This window comes from Pogona vitticeps, chromosome 3, assembly GCF_051106095.1.
Source record: "Pogona vitticeps strain Pit_001003342236 chromosome 3, PviZW2.1, whole genome shotgun sequence".
Lineage (NCBI taxonomy): Eukaryota > Metazoa > Chordata > Lepidosauria > Squamata > Agamidae > Pogona > Pogona vitticeps.
In genome coordinates this window covers 95,232,594-95,252,986 of record NC_135785.1, presented here as the reverse complement: position 1 = coordinate 95,252,986, position 20,393 = coordinate 95,232,594, and the positions used below count along the sequence as shown (strand labels likewise).

At 40.4% G+C, this 20,393-nt stretch overlaps 1 protein-coding gene across 5 annotated transcripts in view; it reads right to left on the bottom strand.

The window, feature by feature from the left end:
• Positions 1 to 20,393, bottom strand: part of CTNNA3 (catenin alpha 3) — a 1,002,073-nt gene that overhangs the window by 473,250 nt on the left and 508,430 nt on the right. For all 5 annotated transcript variants that reach the window (XM_072995177.2, XM_072995180.2, XM_072995179.2 and 2 more), the window contains 2 exons: positions 10,909 to 10,989; positions 6,755 to 6,907 (listed from right to left, as the gene is read on the bottom strand). In XM_072995177.2, coding sequence (XP_072851278.2) covers positions 6,755 to 6,907; positions 10,909 to 10,989 — 234 coding nt within the window. The remainder of the gene's footprint in view (positions 1 to 6,754; positions 6,908 to 10,908; positions 10,990 to 20,393) is intronic.

Genomic DNA, 20,393 nt, shown 5'->3' with positions numbered 1-20,393 from the left:
TTGTTTCAGCACCGGCTTTGTAAAGCTCTTTCAAATGGCACAGAAGGTGGCTGGGAATGGCCATCGGACAATAGGATTTTATTTGAGCACGAAACACAATGCTTGAAAGGGCCCAAAGCGGCTGTAAACCTACTTAGGAAAATGGTAGAAATAACACAGTTTTTTGCTTTGTATCACTCAGAGGTCCAAAGGCAATGTCAGAAATGGTCCAAGTTAAAAAAAAAAACTGGGAGGTCCAAGAAAATATATGAATGCAGTAGCTACGATCTGAGAAGCTGCAACAGCAGTGGCAGAAACAGAACTGAGGCATTTGGTGCTGGGGTGGGGTTATAGGCAGCATGTGGGAGGTCCTGGCATCATGTGCTTAAGCTCTACAAGATTCCGAGACTGCTCTGCACAGGCACAGATTAACCCATTAGTGTGCATTCACAGAGGCCACGAAGACAAACAGAAATTCTCAACTGTTGTCCTCCAGATGTTGTTGGGCTTCAAGTCCCATGACTCCTCATAGACAAAATAGTCAGTGTTAAGACACAGTTGGAACTATAGTTCAGGAACATCTAGAAAACCACAGTTAACCATCCATGCAGTAAATACTGCAAATAAATTCTGGAAATTAAAATATAATCATTAATGTAGTATAATATGCAAAGCTGCATCTAATTAGTAAATTATTGCCATTTATTGTCTTCATGCCACCTAGAAATGTGTATTAAAGCAGAAAAAGACAAAAATGTAGACGGGCCAAGAGAGAGAGAGAGAGAGATGGAAGCTGCATTGCTTGCCAAGGAACAAACTTTTTACTTACAGCTTGTTATGAAAGAAAATTTCATAATGTGTTTTTAAACACAAACATGAAAGTAGTTGGACTCAAAGAGAGAAGGAAGCATGGGGAGAAGGAAAGGGAAGAAGGCACTTCATAGCATTTTCAAAGAAATTAAGGCTAAAAAGATTGTTTATGTTTAGAGGCTTACAAACCTTGACAGTGTTTTTAATAATGCTTGTAGACACTAAATTCTGCAGACAGGAGCATTTTTCAACAACAGGATGCATAATTTAAAGCCAAGTTTTCAAACACAGAGTTAGAACTTGGGGGAGAATTTTCAAGGAAATGGCCTTTTCCAAAGCATCTAACATTGTATAGGTTATATCTATATTAATTACATTTATAGAACATATCTATCTATATTATTTACATTTGTAGAACATAAATGTAAGTTGAGGGTTTAGAAAAGGACACAGATGCAGTGTAGGCTTCCACCAGAGCATATCGTAACAGAAAATGATCAGGAGATTTATCAGAAGCGATGTCCATCTTTCAACTGAAAAGAACCAATGTGGAAAAAAAAAATACCTTCTGGCTTCGGTGTCTGCTTCTAGATTTCACTGGTGCAGACAGACATCATTGACAGGTTTTACTCCAGCTCCCCTTCCTTGGCAAAACCGTGGCCATTCCAATCAGGAGACACTGAGTCTCTGCCCTACTAGCCTTGGTGCCAGTGTGTCTTTAATTTCCATTTCTCAAGAGATTGTTCCAGAATGTCTGAGAAAGAGGTTTCACTGTCACTTTTTTCTAGCAAGCAGAAACCTAGTCTTTTGCTTTATAATCTATATCAATAAATGGCACTCCAAATACAGTATTAAGAATTATTATTACAGATATTCGGAACTATTAAATTTTGGCTTTGGATATATTCGGAACTATTAAATTTGGCTTTGGATATATTCGGAACAACCCAAATATGGCATTCAGTGAATTACAAATATTTCCAAAGCTAAATGTCCATCCCTAGTGCAGTACTGCTCCTCAAAAGTAAATGAAACGTAAGCTAGATTTTTGTTTTAGTTCAGACTTTGCTTGCATAACAGAGAATTACAGAATAATTGAGTTGGAAGGGGCATATAAGGCCACCAAGTCCAACCCCATCTGTCTCAAAAAACAAATACAATGGTGCTTCAATTTACAAATGTCCCAACTTATGGCCATTTCAAGTTATGACCAGCTCTAGCCGCAAAATTTTGCTTCATCTTGTCACCGGAGCATCCAGTTACGAATACAAAAAGGCAAGAAATTCAAATTGCTAACTGCTGGTGGCGAAGAGGCTGCTTCTTTGTAGCTCTTTCACTCCTGCAGTTAGTGCGCGATCAGAGGAGGCTTCGGATGGCCTGGTAAGGTAAGGTGCTGTTTTCTGCTTTTTAGAAACTGTTCTGGGTGGGGGCTGGGGTGTTATGTTTCTGTGCTGTGTTGGGTCTTGCGGGGTTTGATTGCTTTTTGGTCGTCCCCCCATTTCTGATGGGTCTTGGGGGTTTGGTTGCTTTTTGGTGATTTTTTTCCCATTTCTGATGGGTCTTGGGTGGGTTTCCTTGCTTTTGGGGGGGGGTCCCCATTTCTGATGGGTCTTGTGAGGTTTAGTTGTTTCTTGGGTTTTTTTTCCCCATTTCTGATGGGACTTGGGGGATTGTTTGCTTTTGGGTCCACCCCATTTCTGATGGGTCTTGCACGATTGCTTGCTATTTGCTTTGTTTTCTTTGCATTTGAAATAGGTCTTGCATGCTTGATTGATTTTTGCTTCGTTTTCTTTGCATTTGCAATGGGTCTTGCAGTTCACAAGTTCATAAATTGAGGCACCACTGTAAACAAAACCCCATTCTTTTTTTCCTCATTTTTCTTGCAAAAAGAAATGACCATGAACTTATAGAATCATAGATTCATAGACTAATTGAGTTGGAGGGGACCTATAACACCGAGTCCAACCTGCTGTTCAATGCAAGAATCCAAATAAAAATACATTGGTGCCTCGTATAACGAGTGCACTGTTGAACGATGAATCTGCCTTGCAATGCGGATTTCCCCATCGCTAATGCGAGGGCATGCTCGCATTACGATGGGGGAACAGCTGTTCAGCGGTTCAAAAATGGCCGCCGGAACACAAAAAAATGGGTGCCGGTACACCCAAGATGGCCGCCGGGACTCTCAAAATGGCCGCCGGTACAACCAAGATGGCCACCAGAACACAAAAAATGGCCGCCGGTACACCCAAGATGGCCACCGGAACACAAAAAATGGGCGCCGGTACACCCAAAATGGCCACCGGGATGCTCAAAATGGCCGCCGGTACACCCAAGATGGCTGCCGGAACAAGGGAAAACATCGGAGAACGGTGAGTTTTGGGCCCATTTGGAATGCATTAAACTTTGTTTAATGAGTTCCAATGGGTTTTTTGGATCCGTTTTACGATGTTTTCCCATAGCGAAGGTTAATCCGGAACGGATTAACCTCGCTATGCGGGGCACCACTGTAGATCTGACAGAGGATTGTCCAATTTTCTCTTGAATATCTCCAGTATTGAAGCACTCACCAGCTCCTGAGGTAACTGTTTCCATTGTCATACTGTTCTAACAGTTAAGAAGTTTTACTTGATATTCAACCAAAATCTGGCTTCCTGTAACTTGGCCAAATTATTATGTGTTCTGTACTCTGGAAACATCAAGAACAAATTCTGCCCCTCCACTGTGACTACCTTTCAATATTTAAAGAATGCTATCACACCTCCCTCCAGTCCTCTTTTCTCAAGGCTAAACATGTGCAGCTCTTTCAGTCTTTCCTCCACTGCGTGTGCTTTCAGGTTCCCTCATCATCCTTGTCCTCTTCTAAACCTGCTCCAGTTTGTCAACATCCTTCTTAAAGTGCAGGATCCAAAACTGGACACAGTACTCAAGATGGGGTCTAATCGGTTCCAAATAGAGGAGGACTAGTACTAACACTGTCTCTATTCCATTGATGAATCGTTCTTGTTATTAGTCTCATATTTGCCTATCTTTCTGCCCTCTGCTAATGTTAACACAAAACAGAAGGAAATACAGAACAGAAACCAAATTGGATGAATCAGATGCACTGGATCCATTCCAGTCGGGCTTCAGGCCGCGCCACGGGACAGAGACGGCATTGGTCGCCCTGTATGATGACCTGCTGAGGGAGGCTGACAGGGGCAAAACGTCTCTGTTGGTCCTCCTTGATATTTCGGCGGCCTTTGATACCGTCGACCACGGTACCCTCCTGGGGAGGCTCTCCGAGCTGGGAATCGGTGGCCTGGCGTTAGCCTGGCTCCGTTCCTTCTTGGAGGACCGCCCCCAGAGAGTTCAGCTTGGGGAGAATGTCTCGGCCCCGTGGAGTTCCAATTGTGGGGTTCCGCAGGGATCGATTATCTCCCCAATGCTATTTAACATCTATATGAGGCCGCTAGCGGGGATCATCAGGGGGTGTGGAGCGATGTGTCATCAGTATGCTGATGACACTCAGCTCTACATCTCCTTTTTACCAACTGCAGGTGATGCCGTCCCGACCCTTCAGCGCTGCTTGGAGACTATACTGGAATGGATGCAGGAAAACGGTCTGCGGCTGAACCCGGACAAGACGGAAGTCCTGAGGGTGGGGCCCCCCGTAGTTGGTGGCCTGGTTGGCCCTCTCTCTTTTGGGGGGGCGACCTTGGCCCCGGCTAGCGGGGTCCGCAGCCTGGGCATTCATTTGGACCCGACGCTCACCATGGAAACACAGGTGACGTCGGTCGTCCGCTCCGCCTATTTCCATCTCTGGCGGATTGCCCGGCTGCGGCCCTATCTCGACACGGGGGCCCTCACTACCTTAGTACACGCACTCGTAATCTCAAGATTAGATCACTGTAACACGCTCTACGTGGGGCTACCTTTGAGGCTGATACGGAAACTTCAGATGGTGCAGAATGCAGCAGCCAGACTCCTCACTGGTGGGAGAAAATATCATCACATCTCCCCCATCCTGGCTAGACTGCACTGGCTGCCCATTTGTTTCCGTATCGACTTCAAAGTTTTAGTGCTTGCTTATAAGGCCCTAAACGGTTTGGGACCTCGATACTTGGCGGAACGCCTTCACCCACCAAGTTCTACCCGAACCACCCACGCGAGCCAGGAGGTGAGGCTGAGGAGCCTGACGCCGAGGGAGGCCCGGAGGGAGAAGACAAGAAACCGGGCCTTCTCGGCGGTGGCTCCTCGCCTTTGGAACAATCTCCCTCCTGAGATTCGCGCGGCCCCTTCGCTGGGTACATTCAAAACTCAATTAAAAACATGGCTTTATGTCAAGGCCTTCCCTCCTGCCAGCCTCTAAGCTAATTTGAATTATTCCTTTCTTCTTTCCTATTTATTATTTATGATTACTATGTTCTGTTATTGATTTTTTTTGTACTTATGTTATTATAATTTTATACTTTTGTGTTAGCCGCTCAGAGTGGTACCGACCTACCAGATGGGAGGGATATAAATCAAATAAATAAATAAATAAATTGGGGTCTTTGCCGAAAAGGTTTTTATATTCACATTATGAAGTTGAGAAAAAGCAGATTTATACCTCATCAGTGCCTTTCTCATACTGCAAAACATACCATAAACTACAGATATAAAGAATACAAGGGTGGGGGAGCCATTCTTGGTAATTCTCCAAGTCTTACCATATTGAGGCTTCTTACAGAGACTTCCCTATGCACCAATGAGATTTTTAATCTCCTCACAAAAACAAGATCCCAATCTAATGTTTCCTGGCTTTTAAAAATTTTTAATTTAATTCCATTTCTTTTTTTTTCCTTCTCTTTCCATTCTTCTTGTTCAACTTCAAAAAGCAGTCAAGTCCTGCTCAGCTGACCCTCCTTTCCTGGGAATCGTGTGCAGGAAAGGTAATAATTTGCTCAGGAATTGTAATAATTCTATGCAGATTGGCCTTTCCTCTGGAAAAAAAATAACCAATAAGCAGCTGAGAAATTGAGAAACAACTCCCGGAGTACCATGGGTAATTTGCTCCACCCCTCTGAATCACTGGCCATAATCTTAGTGGTGATTTGTTTATGAGTAATTGAATTTGTTGCTAATTAACAAGGTCTAGCTGCATGCCTGGCCATGTGCCCACCCTCCAACTAGAAATGTGGTTGGATTAATCTGGATTTTTTCTTAATTTATTTTTTATATTATACATAAACTGTCTAGAGTAGATCCATTCTAGATGGGCAGTATATCAATCAATCAATCAATCAATCAATCAATCAATCAATCAATCAATCAATCAATCAATCAATCAATCAATCAATCAGATAGATAGATAGATAGATAGATAGATAGATAGATAGATAGATAGATAGATAGATAGATAGATAGATAGATAGATAGATAGATAGATAGATAGATAGATAGATAGATAGATAGATGCTGCAACTTACACAATTTCACTTAAGCATGCATAAATCTCCAATAGAATTCTGGCTTCTATTCCCTTCCTGTTTCTTTCCCTCTTTCTTTGCCCTTTTTTCCAGCTGGGTCCAGGTCATGAGTATAGGGATTTTAAATAAAAGTAAGTAGATTGCCCTCACACGCACACACACACACTAAAACTTGTTTGCACGAATCTGTTCTATCAGCTGATGCCACACAATTCACAATTGTAAAGTCTAGTGATATTCAGGACGTCACCACAACCTGATTCCAATAATGAAAAAAAAGCATAATGATAACATTTCTAGATGAACAAACATGGAACCAGGCCATAAATTAAAAATAAATAAATAAATGCAGTAAGCCCCTTCAGAAGAACAAAACTACTGTTTCTTGGAACTTAGCTAGTTATGCAGCCTTCAATCCCTTTAGGCACTTGACAAGGAAAAGCATGAGGAGAAAAAGTGAGTGAGGAACTCACAATATTTCATATTCAATTCCAATGCATTTCTATTGAACTCACCTCAATAAGCCTATACGTGTGTTCTTGGAATATGGCAGCATATTCCTTTATCTCCTGTTCTTTTCCATTTTTAGCAGCTTCAGTGAGTACTAGAAGTGGAACAGTTGTGTCCAAGAAGGAGTCTGAGATATGATCGATGATCGCTTTACGAAGCTGAAAAAGGAAAGTGCCAACAATAATATATTATTTCAAATTATAACATTGGAAATGAAATTCGTCCAAATGTTATTTTGTGCAGCCTAGAAAGATATAAATGAGAAGCCGTATCTTCAGCATAATTAATGACTAGATCTTAAAAGACTTAAGTGCATAGTATCCTCCAATTCTCCATATCTATGATCACCACTGGCAACCCTGGTCCAAGAAAGGGAGGGTGCTTCATCCTATCACTGTAGGATGGGAAGCCACACGTGCTTTAGATCAGTGGTCCTCAACCTTGGGCCTCCAGATGTTCTTGGACTTCAACTCCCAGAAATCCTGGCCAGAAGAGGTGGTGGTGTAGGCTTCTGGGAGTTGTAGTCCAAGAACATCTGGAGGCCCAAGGTTGGGAACCACTGCTTTAGATCACAAGCTGCCAGTAAGGGACAGCACGAAGCATAGCAGGGAGGATTCACTTTTTGATGTCTCATCAAATTATAATGTAAACATACAATCAACGTTCTTCCAGACTTGGAATTGTAACATCCATCATATCTGACCAATGGTCAGTATGGTTGGAATAATGGAATTTTTAGTCCAAAATATCTGGAATCTGTGGTAAAAACTGTAGAAGTATAAAACAGCTCCATACATGCTTAAACTTTGGCAATAAAAACTACTTGCTCAGGAGCGATGTAGGGTTAATCATCAGTCTGTCTCTGGAGACTTCTAGACAGAGCCAACTTCCAGTGTCTTCAGAAGCAATGTTCTATTGACAATAAATACTGTACTGTTTTTGTTAAAGAACAGATCAGACCCCCTACTTCCTAAAATGTCCAATTTGTTCTATCAGTTGTAAGTTATGAAGTCCATTTCCACATAGCAATTGGAGGACAGACTGAATGAACTTGGTAAAGGAAAGGGGAACTCTTTGTTCCACCTGAGTTTGGAAATCTCTCTCTCTCATAATTTGGAGAAGAAAAGTCAGTACTTATAGTTCAGATCCTGTGGCTCGCACAGTAAGTTGCAGGTGGAATAAGCCCATTGAATCAGTGGGGGTGGGTGAGCTACCCCCTTCACTGATCCAATGGACCCACTTTAGTTGCAACTCACTAGGCTGAGCAACAGGATTTCAATCTAAATTTTAAAAAGGCATGCACCTGTGTTGAAAGGACTGATCCGAGAGTGAAATTATACCATATTTAGGATACTTGGAGCACCAGTGAGCTGTTCACAAAACATTCTTAAAACAAAACAAAAGAAGATAATCATGGCTTACTCTCAACACTTCCATAAGGAATACAGTCTATAGAGTGAACTGAAAAGTCACCTATAATAAGAAGGCAGGTGTTACACATGGAAGTTTAGGAGTTTAACCTCGTTACAAAGAAAAATAATTGGCATAGTAAGGAGAGGAGGAACAGTCTAAGACCAAAAGGAAGAAAAACAACAACAACAAATCATGGTTAGTAAAAAAAACAAAAGCAACTCTGCCTCCTCCCTGCAGCTTGGCCACAGTTGCAGAAATGCAGTTGCATCCTTCCAAGTCTGTAGAACCATAAACGCCAAATGTTGATTTGCATGGAAGTCATGACCAAGCTGGCTGATAAAACCTATCAGTTTACACAAAAAACAGCTTATAGAAACTTAAAGATTGTTCTGAGTATTTATCGTAGCTCAAACTGTGCCACAATAAATATGGATACATTTTTCCTCTTAATGCTAGAAACAACTATGTGCACAATATTAGATACTACACTGATTCCTCATCTCCTTTGGGATTCACAGATTCCTTGCTGAAATTTTTAAAGCTTTCTGCTACATTTAATAATATTATATTCCATTCTCATTACTGACGGAAGACAAGTAAAAGAATTTAAGAACAGATTATACGTAGTTGCAAGTGGCAAAATCAGAACTGAGAAATACAATATCTTTAATTGTAATACAGTATAAGAAAGAATGGCTCTATCTAAACATAGAACCTTGTTCCGAATATATCAGCATATTTCAAGACTACTGAAAGTGATTATGTGAGGGAAAGATGGGGCATAAATAAGATTATTCTATTCTGACAGGCTTATGAGCTTGCTCAGCTGCAGGGTATGGTCTCTATCCTACATTATTTCTGCCTGCGGCAGTTTTACTATGTTTTAATTTACTGTGTGCAGTTTTTTAACCATGTTGATTGTAAGCAGCCTTGGGCATCTGAAAGATATGATAGAAAAGCCAGGCATAAATATTCTATATTAACATTTTTTGAGCAACAAAACACACTTCGTAACATTCCAGCAAGAAGACATAAATTAATATTAGCAGCAAGGACCCTAGAAATCAAGCACGCCTGTATGACTGGCAAAATACAAAACTTTAAGCTGGCTTCTAAATGCGTCAAGCAGAGGAGAATGAGTCTCGTGGGTGAGCCTGTGTGACATTACAGAGAGGATTCTTTCCCACAAACCCACCACCTAAGCATCTGATGAGGTTGAGTACATGAGGCAAAGCCTTGCCTGATGAACCAAATAAATGGGTAGCACTGCATGAGAGGAAGTGACCTTTTAAGTACTAAATTATATAGAGATCTAATGAGTGAAGTCAGTGTTTTGAACTGCAGCTCCCTGATTGAGCAGGATCCTATAAAACTGATACAACAATGCAATCATATAATTTAAATTGCTGGCCTCAGTCAAAATTCTAGCTGCAGCATTTTGAAACTGAAGACACCTTTCATACTCAGGGGTTTGCCCATGAGAAGGAGCGCAACACGATTACCACAAAGGATAGTGTTACATCAGAGGCAGAACCAGTCAAGTGTATTCCCAGTCTGTTGCAGAAAAACTAATCTATAAAGAGCTCTAGAATGAGCTAAATCATGAATAAAGCATTTTAAAGTAATAGACAGCAAAGTTTTGTTATCCTTCATTCATTAATGTTGCTACTGCTCTCAAAACACATACGATAGTGCAGGAAAACAAGGGGCTATAATAAATATGCACTTTAATGATTCCTTTTTCAACTCTTTGTTCAAAACTAAAAACAAAACTAGTCTAGTTAATATTTATGATTAAACGTAATTGCAAAAAGCCCATTTCACAAAGTGAATGGTGCATATGTTTAGATTAAAATGTAGCAATACTGGGTACATGGACATCCACATCACCCACAAAGTCTCTTATCAATGTCATCCAAGTGTTATATTGTAGTTCTGGTTTTTGTATTTTTGTTACACACTACCAAATTATATATTTAAATTCTGTTATTATCCTGTTATAATTCCCTGAACTCATGTAGGCTTTATTTGGGACTCTCAGGCAGTTTCCCAATTATACAATCACCAAACCCACCTTAGTTTGAGAAATACTACATACCGTATTTTCCCATGTATAAGACGCCTCTATGTATAAGATGGCCCCCCACTTTTCTAATCCAAAATTAAAAAATCTAAGTGGGGCTTAGTAAGTGTAGGGGGAAAGGGATCAAAGTGCTGTAGGATTGCTTTGATCCCTGCTTTCCCCTCCACTTATTATTGTTCTCTCCTCAGCTTATTTCCATGTATAAGATGACTCTTAATTTTTAGTCTAAAGATTTTAGACATAGTCTTATACACAGAAAAATACGGTACATCTTTAACACATACTCAAACTGCACTGCTGTATCTCATTTAGAGACCTACTTCATATTCTTACATGGGCTCCAATTCAAGAGACCAAAGAGAAACACAACCTTCAAGCAGTGAAGCACTTGACTCTTCATGGTAGGTTATATAGAATCATAGAATAATTGAGTTGGAAGGGATCTATATGCCCATCTAGTCCAACCCCTTGCTCAATGCAGGCTGTATGTCTTCTTTGATGTTTGGGGATACTACTGTTCCAAACCCACCATCCTTAACTTGCATTTATTGAGGTATCAAGTCTCCCTTAAGCAAAGATCATTCTTTATTTAACCCTTCCTTTGTTTTTATTATTTCTTCCATAAATCTCTGCTGAACACATTTTGACCCCAGGGGAGATTACCTGCCTGCGGAGATCTCTTGTCTTCTTGCACATGTTATCTATTGCAGTATTCAAGGCATTGCTCCTTTCCTTTTTGCCAGCCTGGGAAAATAAACAGAAAAAAGAGCGCACATTTGAACATAGATAAAACTAGAATACATAACACCTTTTAACAAAATCAACCAAGACTCCAGTGGAAACTCAAAGATTAACATTTCTCCAATCCATTGTTTCTCCTGTTTAGCAAACAGTAACTTTAATTTCACATTAGGGGATGGCATGTTTTTAAATATTACGGCAGTAATGAAGTATTGTGCTCAGCATGATTGATTTGTAAAATCTGACCACATTTCTGCTGTGAAGCATAGACTCATGGTTTTAAGGATTTCCTGTCAACTTGTGGCAGGTAGTGTATACAGTAAAGCCAGACTAAACACAGAAAGTCAAACATTTACATTATAGTACAGTGGTGCCTCGCATAGCGATGATAATCGGTGCAGCAAAAATCGCTGCAAAGCGATTTTGTCGCTATGCAATATTAAAAAGCCCATAGGAATACAGTGAAACCCCTTCAATGCATTCCTATGGGCTTCAGACTCACCTTTAAGCAAAAATCCTCCATACGGCGGCCATTTTCGCTGCCCGGTAAGCGAGGAATCCGTCCCAGAAAACAGCGGGCGGCCATTTTTTAACCCGGTGGCCATTTTGGAACCGCCGATCAGCTGTTAACAAATCATTGCTTTGCGATGATAGGTAAGCTAAACAGGGTACCGATCATCGCAAAGCGATTTTTCCCCATTTAAAACATCGCAAAAAGTTCATCGGTATGCGATTTTGTCATTAAACGGGGCGCCCGTTAAGCGAGGCCCCACTGTAATTGTTTCCAAATTTACATCTATACATTTTAGTTAGCATATACAAAATCCCTTTGTTTTTTATTGGCACCCCTTTTTTTTCTTTTGTGGCAAATATAAATGACCCCCCTGTCTATACAAATGGGGAACAACTTAGCGCATTATGCATTTTTGTACTGGTTCAGTGACTCCATCAGATCATATATTCTTTACATAAGATAATTCCTCACAGCAGTTTTAACTAAAGCAATACCTTTTCCTTCCACGAGTTAAAAGCAACAGAACAGTATATTTTAGTGTTATGCCCTTAACTGTAACATGGTGGAAAATACAGAGGCAATAGAAAAGCAGAAAAGTTTTCAGTGATAACTTTATGCATTGTTTTAGGAAAAAATGCATAAGGTCCCATCACATATGATGTATATTTTAATGTGTAAAATGTATTAATTTGTCAACCACCTTCTTGACCTATAGATATCCATTGTGTGAAGCATCATGTATATGAAGGAGTGGTTCCCAATCTTTTTCACTTGTGTACCCCTTGGCAGCCATTTCATAAACTGTACCCTTCACATTAGCCAAATGTGTGTAATCAATATGGATGCTGTTATTTCAAATTAATGTGTTCTAATTGTAAATAAACGGCTGAATAATGGGATTTAAAAGCAATAGAATAAGAAGATGAACTGACAATGCATACATATTTACATTACAATTCAAAAGATACAATGAATTCAAGCAAATATATCATGGAAGACCTGGAAGAACTCACTCAATTAAAGTTGAGCCTGCTAGGGGATGCACCACCAAGCATCCACACAATATTGGCATGTTTGCAATACATTGTTTAGGTAAGAACTCCCCATAATTCACCAAAATAACAAAGTGAGGGAATGGGGCTTTTCTTGAGGTTAAATAAATCCACCCCACCACTTGTCATAACATTCAATTAATTCCAAAAGGTTTGACTTGTATCTTATATTGCACTACCCTGTTTCCCTGAAAATAAGACCTAACTTGAAAATAAGCCCCAGTTAAGTGAAATCCTGCCCTCCACCATTGTGCAGCATTGTACAGCAACCAGAAAAAGATGAGATGACTGTAAAATAAAACATCCCCTGAAAATAAGCCCTAATGTTTTTGGAGCAAACATTAATATAAGACCCTGTCTTATTTTCAGGGAAATACTGTATTTTTTCCACCATTATTCATTTTTTTCTTGTACCCCTAAATGTCCTGGTTCGTATGCCTTAGGGTACGTGTACCCCAGCTTGGGAATCACAAATATAAAGCAACCATATCAGTAACCAAAACATTGTCCATCAAAATCATTGCAGCCATGATTAAAATTAAAATAGTTAAGATCTAAACCAACAACACAAATACATAAAGCATAAATCTCTCCTCCAAATCCACCTCTTTTATGAAACTTTCGATATAATGCTTTGCTCTTCATTTCTTAATTAAATTATGGATAAATATGTATAGCACGACTAAATTCATACCTTTTCCCTGCCTACTTTCTTCCTCATCTTTCCAATTTTCTATTCCCTCCCTCCGTGCACCACATGTTCAATTTTGTATGAGAAGCCCAGGTCCTCACTTGGGTCCCTGCTGCGTGGCCACTTAGGTGTGGGGAAGATGCCCAGAAAGCAATGGCTAGAATGCGTATACCCGGCACTTCTACATATCTTTAGGGGCAGCCTGACTCCACTGCACTCAGCACCTACATTTAGCACAAGGGAGTGGACCTCTAAGAGAGTATAGAATTCCTACTTGTGTTCACTACCAGCCTGTATAAGAATACACTCCCCTCATATTAGTTGCTGCTTAATGGGCTGGAAATAAATTTTACCACTGGATTGTAAGTGAGCAGGGATTTTTAATTTCCCCATAGTACTATTTTTCTTTTAGACTGCAACTTTTTCATTTTCATCAGAAGGGCCATGCATGAGAAATTATCTCTGCTTGCTCAGGGATTTTTAGTGCATTCACTAGAGTCACACATCATGGACCAAACACGGAAACAAATGGTGGCCAGAATGTTTTAAATTTCTGTGCTAGTGATGCATTCCATTAATGAAACATAAACCGTTCAGTCCTCTATGCACATTTGGAAATCATGAACTGTATTTTAGAGTGTAGTTCAAACGAGATATCTTGATCTGCTGAAACATCTACAAACCACAATGATAAACCAGGGCTTCCCTGAGTTCACAAAACATGATTTGTTTGGGAGCAACAACCCAAGAACCCCAGTTCAGACAACACATCAATCCATATTTGCTGAGCTACATGCGCCACTGCAGAACAAAGCAATTTCTTGGGGCCAGGGGCCCATGTGGGCTCTTCCTTAATCTACTGGGGGGGCACACACTTCCAATTTTACAAAATTTGGCATTGTGCTGCTGAATCTTGGTGGCCCACATTTGCCTTGGAAAACAAGGCATGCAGGAAGACACATGCACCTTTTAAAAAAACTGAAATTCTCCTTCTGGCAGTTCAGTTCTAATTTGAAATAAGGCCGACACTCTGTCTGTATTTGTTTTTCAAAGGAAAATGCATTTCCAGCCACCGTATTACCACCAGAATGTGAATAGGACAGCAATGTGGGTAACATGAAGTGCAGCAACAGGTTATATGTTGCCCAGTCCTGCATTAGAGGGAAGCAACCAGTGGGAGCCAACAGGGATGTACACTAGCACATAGCTTATTTGAAGCAAATTAAGAATCCATGAAATTCTAGCTTACAATTTGGTGTGAGGCTCCAAAGCTTTAATAAGCATGATCAAAGCATTAACAGCAAACTAGTAAGAGGGTCATCATCAAAAGGCTGGACTTCTGGATGACAACCTAGCTGCAGAAAATCAGTGACACAATAGCGGGGTGAAATAGTTGTGATCTATATCAATGGAGGGACTACCTTTATCAGTGAAACTATGCCCCTTCAGGGCATTCAAGGCGGATCAATAAATTGGCAACATTGTTGAGTAAGAACATGAGAAAAAAAACACTCCAGTCTCTGCTTGTCAATGAAGCAAATGGAATGATTTTGACCAAGTTCTGATTTTTATGCCTAGGTAAATCCATGGAGGAGAAAGGAGGGAGGAAGAACATGCTATAATAAGAAAGTACTGATTCAGAAAGAGGGAGGTTGTGTTATAATGAGGAAATAATGCTCATCCAGAAATTTCATAGACATAACAAAAGGGAAAAACAAAAATAAAAAAGAATAAATGGAAAATGTCCTGTTATCACGACAACTATCGCACATCAAAATAAAAAATAATTAAGATCCTAAATTCACAAGAGACTGGGAAGAATTATCTTCTGTGTTTCCAGCAAAAATATCTGTTCAGGTTCACTTAAGACATTTTCCAGGATCTGCAGTAACCTCACGATCTTGACAATTTACAATTTTCATAGAGACTGGATGATCAAAGGTGATGCTCTGGACACCCAAAGCTAAAGTTTCATCTCCTAGTAGTGAAAAGATGCTTCAGGAGATTTCACCCCCTTTTCCACCAATTGTAATATCAATGTGGATTTAAAATCTAGATAATGAAATGCTGCACTATCTTTAGCAATGCCACAGAAGAAACAGAATTAATTATTTGCATATGTTTCATTACTGTATAGCAGTGGTCTGGGAACAGGGGCAATTTACTCCAAATGGGGTAAAAATGAAAATCCTGGGGGTAATGAGGATGGTCGTGGCAGCACGACTGTCCTCATTACTCCCAGGCATGTTATTTCCGATGATGCAGAGAGAGAGGTGTGTATTCACAACCTTCCCTGTGCCGAGATGCTGGCCGCTGTGGTCTGGAAAAGTTACTTTACCACATCTGCGGGCTGAAAAAAAGGAAGGTTTCTCGCTACCTCTGGGTGGCTTTGCCTGCCTTCTTTTTATTTAACCCTTTCTACCAGCTGTTTCTACCTTGCTCATCTGCAATAAATGCACTTAAGAGACCCCATCTGTTTAGACATCCACAACATGTAAGGTATTTTCTGTAAACATGTATGCAATGTTGATAAACTGCAAGGAAACAGTATCTATCCTTTAGTTTATAAAAAGCTTTCAAGGAGATTTCCCCTAAAAATGGTTCTTCTAACAAATAGCACTAAACCATATGTGATCCTATGATATAGGATGGGCTAGAAATGTTTAAATAATAAGGGAATGAATGAATGAATGAATGAATGAATGAATGAATGAATGAATGAATGAATGAATGAATGAATGAATGAATGAATGAAGATAAATCAATTCATCCTTAGGTACTGCAGGATTCTTTGTCTAAATTAAGCATATCATTTTGCCTCTTGGGATATTGTACTGGCTATAATCTGTTGAGTGTCAAAGCTACTTTTATGTTTAATTAAGATAAAAAAATATCCAGACTTTCTAGTTAATTTATGTTAAACTCAATGGCCAGAATCTTTAACATTTATGTTTAACTCAATGGCCAGAATCTTATTGGAGATGTATGCCAGCATTAAGTTTAATTGCTTAACCTGTGGTAGTAAACTGCTCCTAATTAGTAAATTACTGCTGGCATCCCTAGTCATGTGTGAAGCCACATGACTGGCAGGCAAGCAGGAATGTAAAACATAACTTATTTCATATAACATATTGTTGAATCAATATGTATACAAATTCTGATTTGTCAGAATTTGCTGTTTTCCACATGTTGCAATCCAATTCTACAATAAAAAATAAACACAATAATGTGTATGTTAGGAAATTGACAACAAAGATCCATGAATTCATGAAAATATTGAAAAATGCAGTATGTTAGGAATTTTTTTCAAAAATGGTGCATATCAGATAAAGCTGCATACAAAAAATACAGTGGTGCCCCGCACAACGAGCGCCCCATTTAACGACGAATCCACATAGTGATGGGTTTTTTGCAATCGTTTTTGCGATTGCATTGTGATGTTTTAAATGGTAAAACATCGCTTTGCGATGATCGGTAAGCTGTTTCGCTTACCAATTTTCGCATAGTGATGTTTTCCTAACAGATGATCGGCAGTTCCAAAATGGCCACCGGGTTAAAAAAAAAGGCCACCTGCAGTGTTTTACCGGGCAGCGAAAATGGCGGCCGTATGGAGGATTTTCACAAAACGGTGAGTTTTTTGCCCATAGGAACGCATTAAATGTGTTTTAATGCATTCCTGTCGGCTTTTTTTGTTCTGCATGGTGACGAATCCGTATAGTGAGAAATGCATATAAGATGCATACACGTTTTCATGCAAATTATCAAAAAACCTTCAGTATTCAGAATGAACTGAAGGCAGAAAAAAGAGAATCAAAGAGCAACAAAAATTTGCATATTCAACCGTGGTACTAACTGGATGGAGATAGACATGAGCATGAGGAAAGGATCTAAATGAAGAACCACATTAGCTGCTAAAAAGGAATTAAAACAAGGTATTGCTAAGAGGGTAGCAGCAGCTTAAAATGTTGCTTGAGACCTAAATATAATTGCTGTCCTAGTATGTGATTTTGAACTTTTATGAAGTCTCCGTTTGATTGGGATTCATACATATTTCTGCTGAATTTACAGTGTTGCCTACAGTATTTGGGATTAAAGGCATCTCTTTTATCTGTAACACACTGGCTAGAATCCTGTCTTAATGAATGGTGCCATCATACTTTTTCAGTAATGAGCAATGTTCATACACAACTTTTTCTTGTTACAGTATTTGGCGGCGGGGACCTTCTTTACATTTTATTTCACATTTTTGGCCCTTTTCTTGCCCTCTCTTAAATACCAGAACAGAAAATAAACACAACACAAGTAGTAATGTAACCGTTCACTAAAACTTCTTTGTAATGTCAGCAATAACAAATTACCCTTTTGGAGCCCTGTGACATTTTCTAGCAGACATTACTTTGGCAACGTTTCCACATTCTTATTGCTTTACTGCCATGGCTGGATTGCTTTGCAAAGATCATTGCATGCCTAGATGTCTACGATACTGCAAAACAGTCTAGGCAGTGCTTTGCACGTCTGTATGCTGAAAATAGTATAAGAGGGTTAACAAGCTAGGATGGTACATCTGACAGAACTAGCTCCAGTGTTGTTGGTGAGGACAAAGTGATCCTAAGGCACTTAACAAAGATTCAAGTCGAAGCAGCTACAGAAACAGTCAGTCCACTACATCACCAAATGCTTGGACTGTCTACAAAAGTTGAGAGTTTCATTTCCACTTTACCGAAGGTGTTAACTATAGCCATGAGCACCATTAGCTCATCGTTGTTATCTTTTGTGATTTGAATTTGTTGTTTACTGAATAATAACACTGAATTGTATCTACCTGGTTTTTATAGTCCAGATTTCTGTTCCTGAGGTACATGGTCTGTTAAACCCTCAAGCTGCATCAGCACTTGGGTTCAGTATATGGATGTTCACACTTACAGGGAGAAAGTACCCGTTAGAGGAATATTTTTGGGGACAACAGTATTGTGCCTTATGTCAGTCTACAGGTATGTGATTGAAGGACCAACCAGCAATGTCTTGTCCTGTCCTATACATCAGTGGTCCCCAACCTTGGGCCTCCAGATGTTAATGGACTTCAACTTCCAGAAATCCTGGCCAGCAGAGGGGGTGGTGAAGGCTTCTGGGAGTTGTAGTCCAAGAACATCTGGAGGCCCAAGGTTGGGGACCACTGCTATACATAACAGCAGCAGGGAAAGAAGGACAGAGGACCACTGACCCAAACAATATACTGGAGAAATGCCACAACTGAGAACCCACTTACTAAAAAAACAGAATAGGAAAAAAATTTAATCCCCCTCCCTGTGAAATCCACTTGGTCTCCTCTCATTTATTTCTTTGTTTCATTTACATCTGCATTCTTTGCTGGGGCAAGTTATTACTTCTCTTGGAAATATAAATGTGGCAACCCCAGACCTACTGGAGTATCCCACCCTGTAGTTATGCTGCCACCAACCATTCCCTATAAGGAGTCACACAGACCAGGAATGGATTTTAATAAATAGAAGAACAAGGTTTATTGAAACAACAAACAGGGTAAATAAAAGAATCAGGTAAATAGGAAACTGGAACGTGGCATAGTCCTAATCATATACATACAACAGATTGGTTCCCACTGAACACTTTAAGGTAACGCACAGACCCTGAACCTATCAGTTCTGGCTACCTAGATAGAAACCTGAACCTATCAGGTATGTACTAACTGACAAACAGTTGTACCCAGTCTGACACACAGACTCCAACTCCTACTCCTCCACATCAGCTCCAAATATATATACAGTACAGCTCCTCCCCCCTGATGTCCCGCCTTCCACTCCCCATAGGATGGAACTTTCCCTCCAAACCCATGACAGACAGGTACCATCAGTGCTGTATGTGACACCTCCCCTCTTTATAAGTTGTTTTGCGGGGGAAAAGCTAAAGTGCTTTTCTCCAAAAAAACAACCAGGATCAAAACACATAAACAGTTATACATTATAACACAATCCCATAACCCATACTTACTTTAAACATTAATATTTGCAATACATTAAGTTACCTTTATTAATACAAACCAAGCCTGTTCAATAAACAGGTACATTTAACTTTTGGTCACCAAAATATACATAGTCCATGGTTTCTTCGCCGTCTTCACTCGTCGGGTCTTCTTGACAAGGCGTCAGCAACACAGTTCATTGACCCTCTGACCACCTTCACTTCGAAGTCAAAATCTTGCAGGTTTAAAGCCCACCTCATAAGTTTACTATTATGGGTTTTCATTGTCTTTAACCACTGCAGTGGTGAGTGGTCAGTGCACAGAACAAAATGTCTTCCCCAGATGTAAGGTTTGGCCTTCTGAATCGCGTATACTATGGCCAGGCACTCCTTTTCCACGGTTGCCAAATATCTCTCACCTTTTTGGAGTTTCCTACTCAGGTAGGACACTGGATGCTGGTCACCATTTTCATCCTCCTGGCAAAGAACTGCTCCTACCCCGCTGTTAGACACATCGGTGTAGATGATGAACTCCCGGTCGAAGTCGGGAGCACGCAGCACTGGATAATGGATGAGCGCCCCCTTCAACCTCTGGAACGCCTCCTCACAGTCGCTGGTCCACGGGATGCGGTCATCAGTCTTCTTCCGCGTCAGATCGGTCAGCGGAGTCGCCATCTCGCTAAACCTCGGGATGAACTTTCTGTAGTAGCCCACCAACCCAAGAAATGATTTGACTTTTTTCTTGGTGTTGGGTCTGGGCCAATCACGAACGGCTTCTATCTTGGCCTCTAGGGGTTTGATCACTCCTCCCCCTACTATGTGACCCAAGTATTTTATTTCTGGGCTACCCAGCTGACACTTGCTTGCCTTTACTGTTAGCCCTGCTGCACTTAACCTCTGCAGCACTATCTCCAGGTGTTTCAGGTGATCTTCCCAGGTATTGCTGAAGATCCCTATATCGTCAATGTAGGCCACAGTAAAGTCACTGAGCCCTGCTAAGGTCTGGTCCATCAGCCTTTGGAATGTGGCTGGTGCATTTCTGAGACCAAAACTAAGGACTTTAAACTCATATAGACCGAAAGGGCTGCAAAATGCGGTCTTTTCCTGATCCCTGGGATCAATCCTTAATTGCCAGTAACCCTTTACTAGGTCCAACGATGAAATGAACCGACAA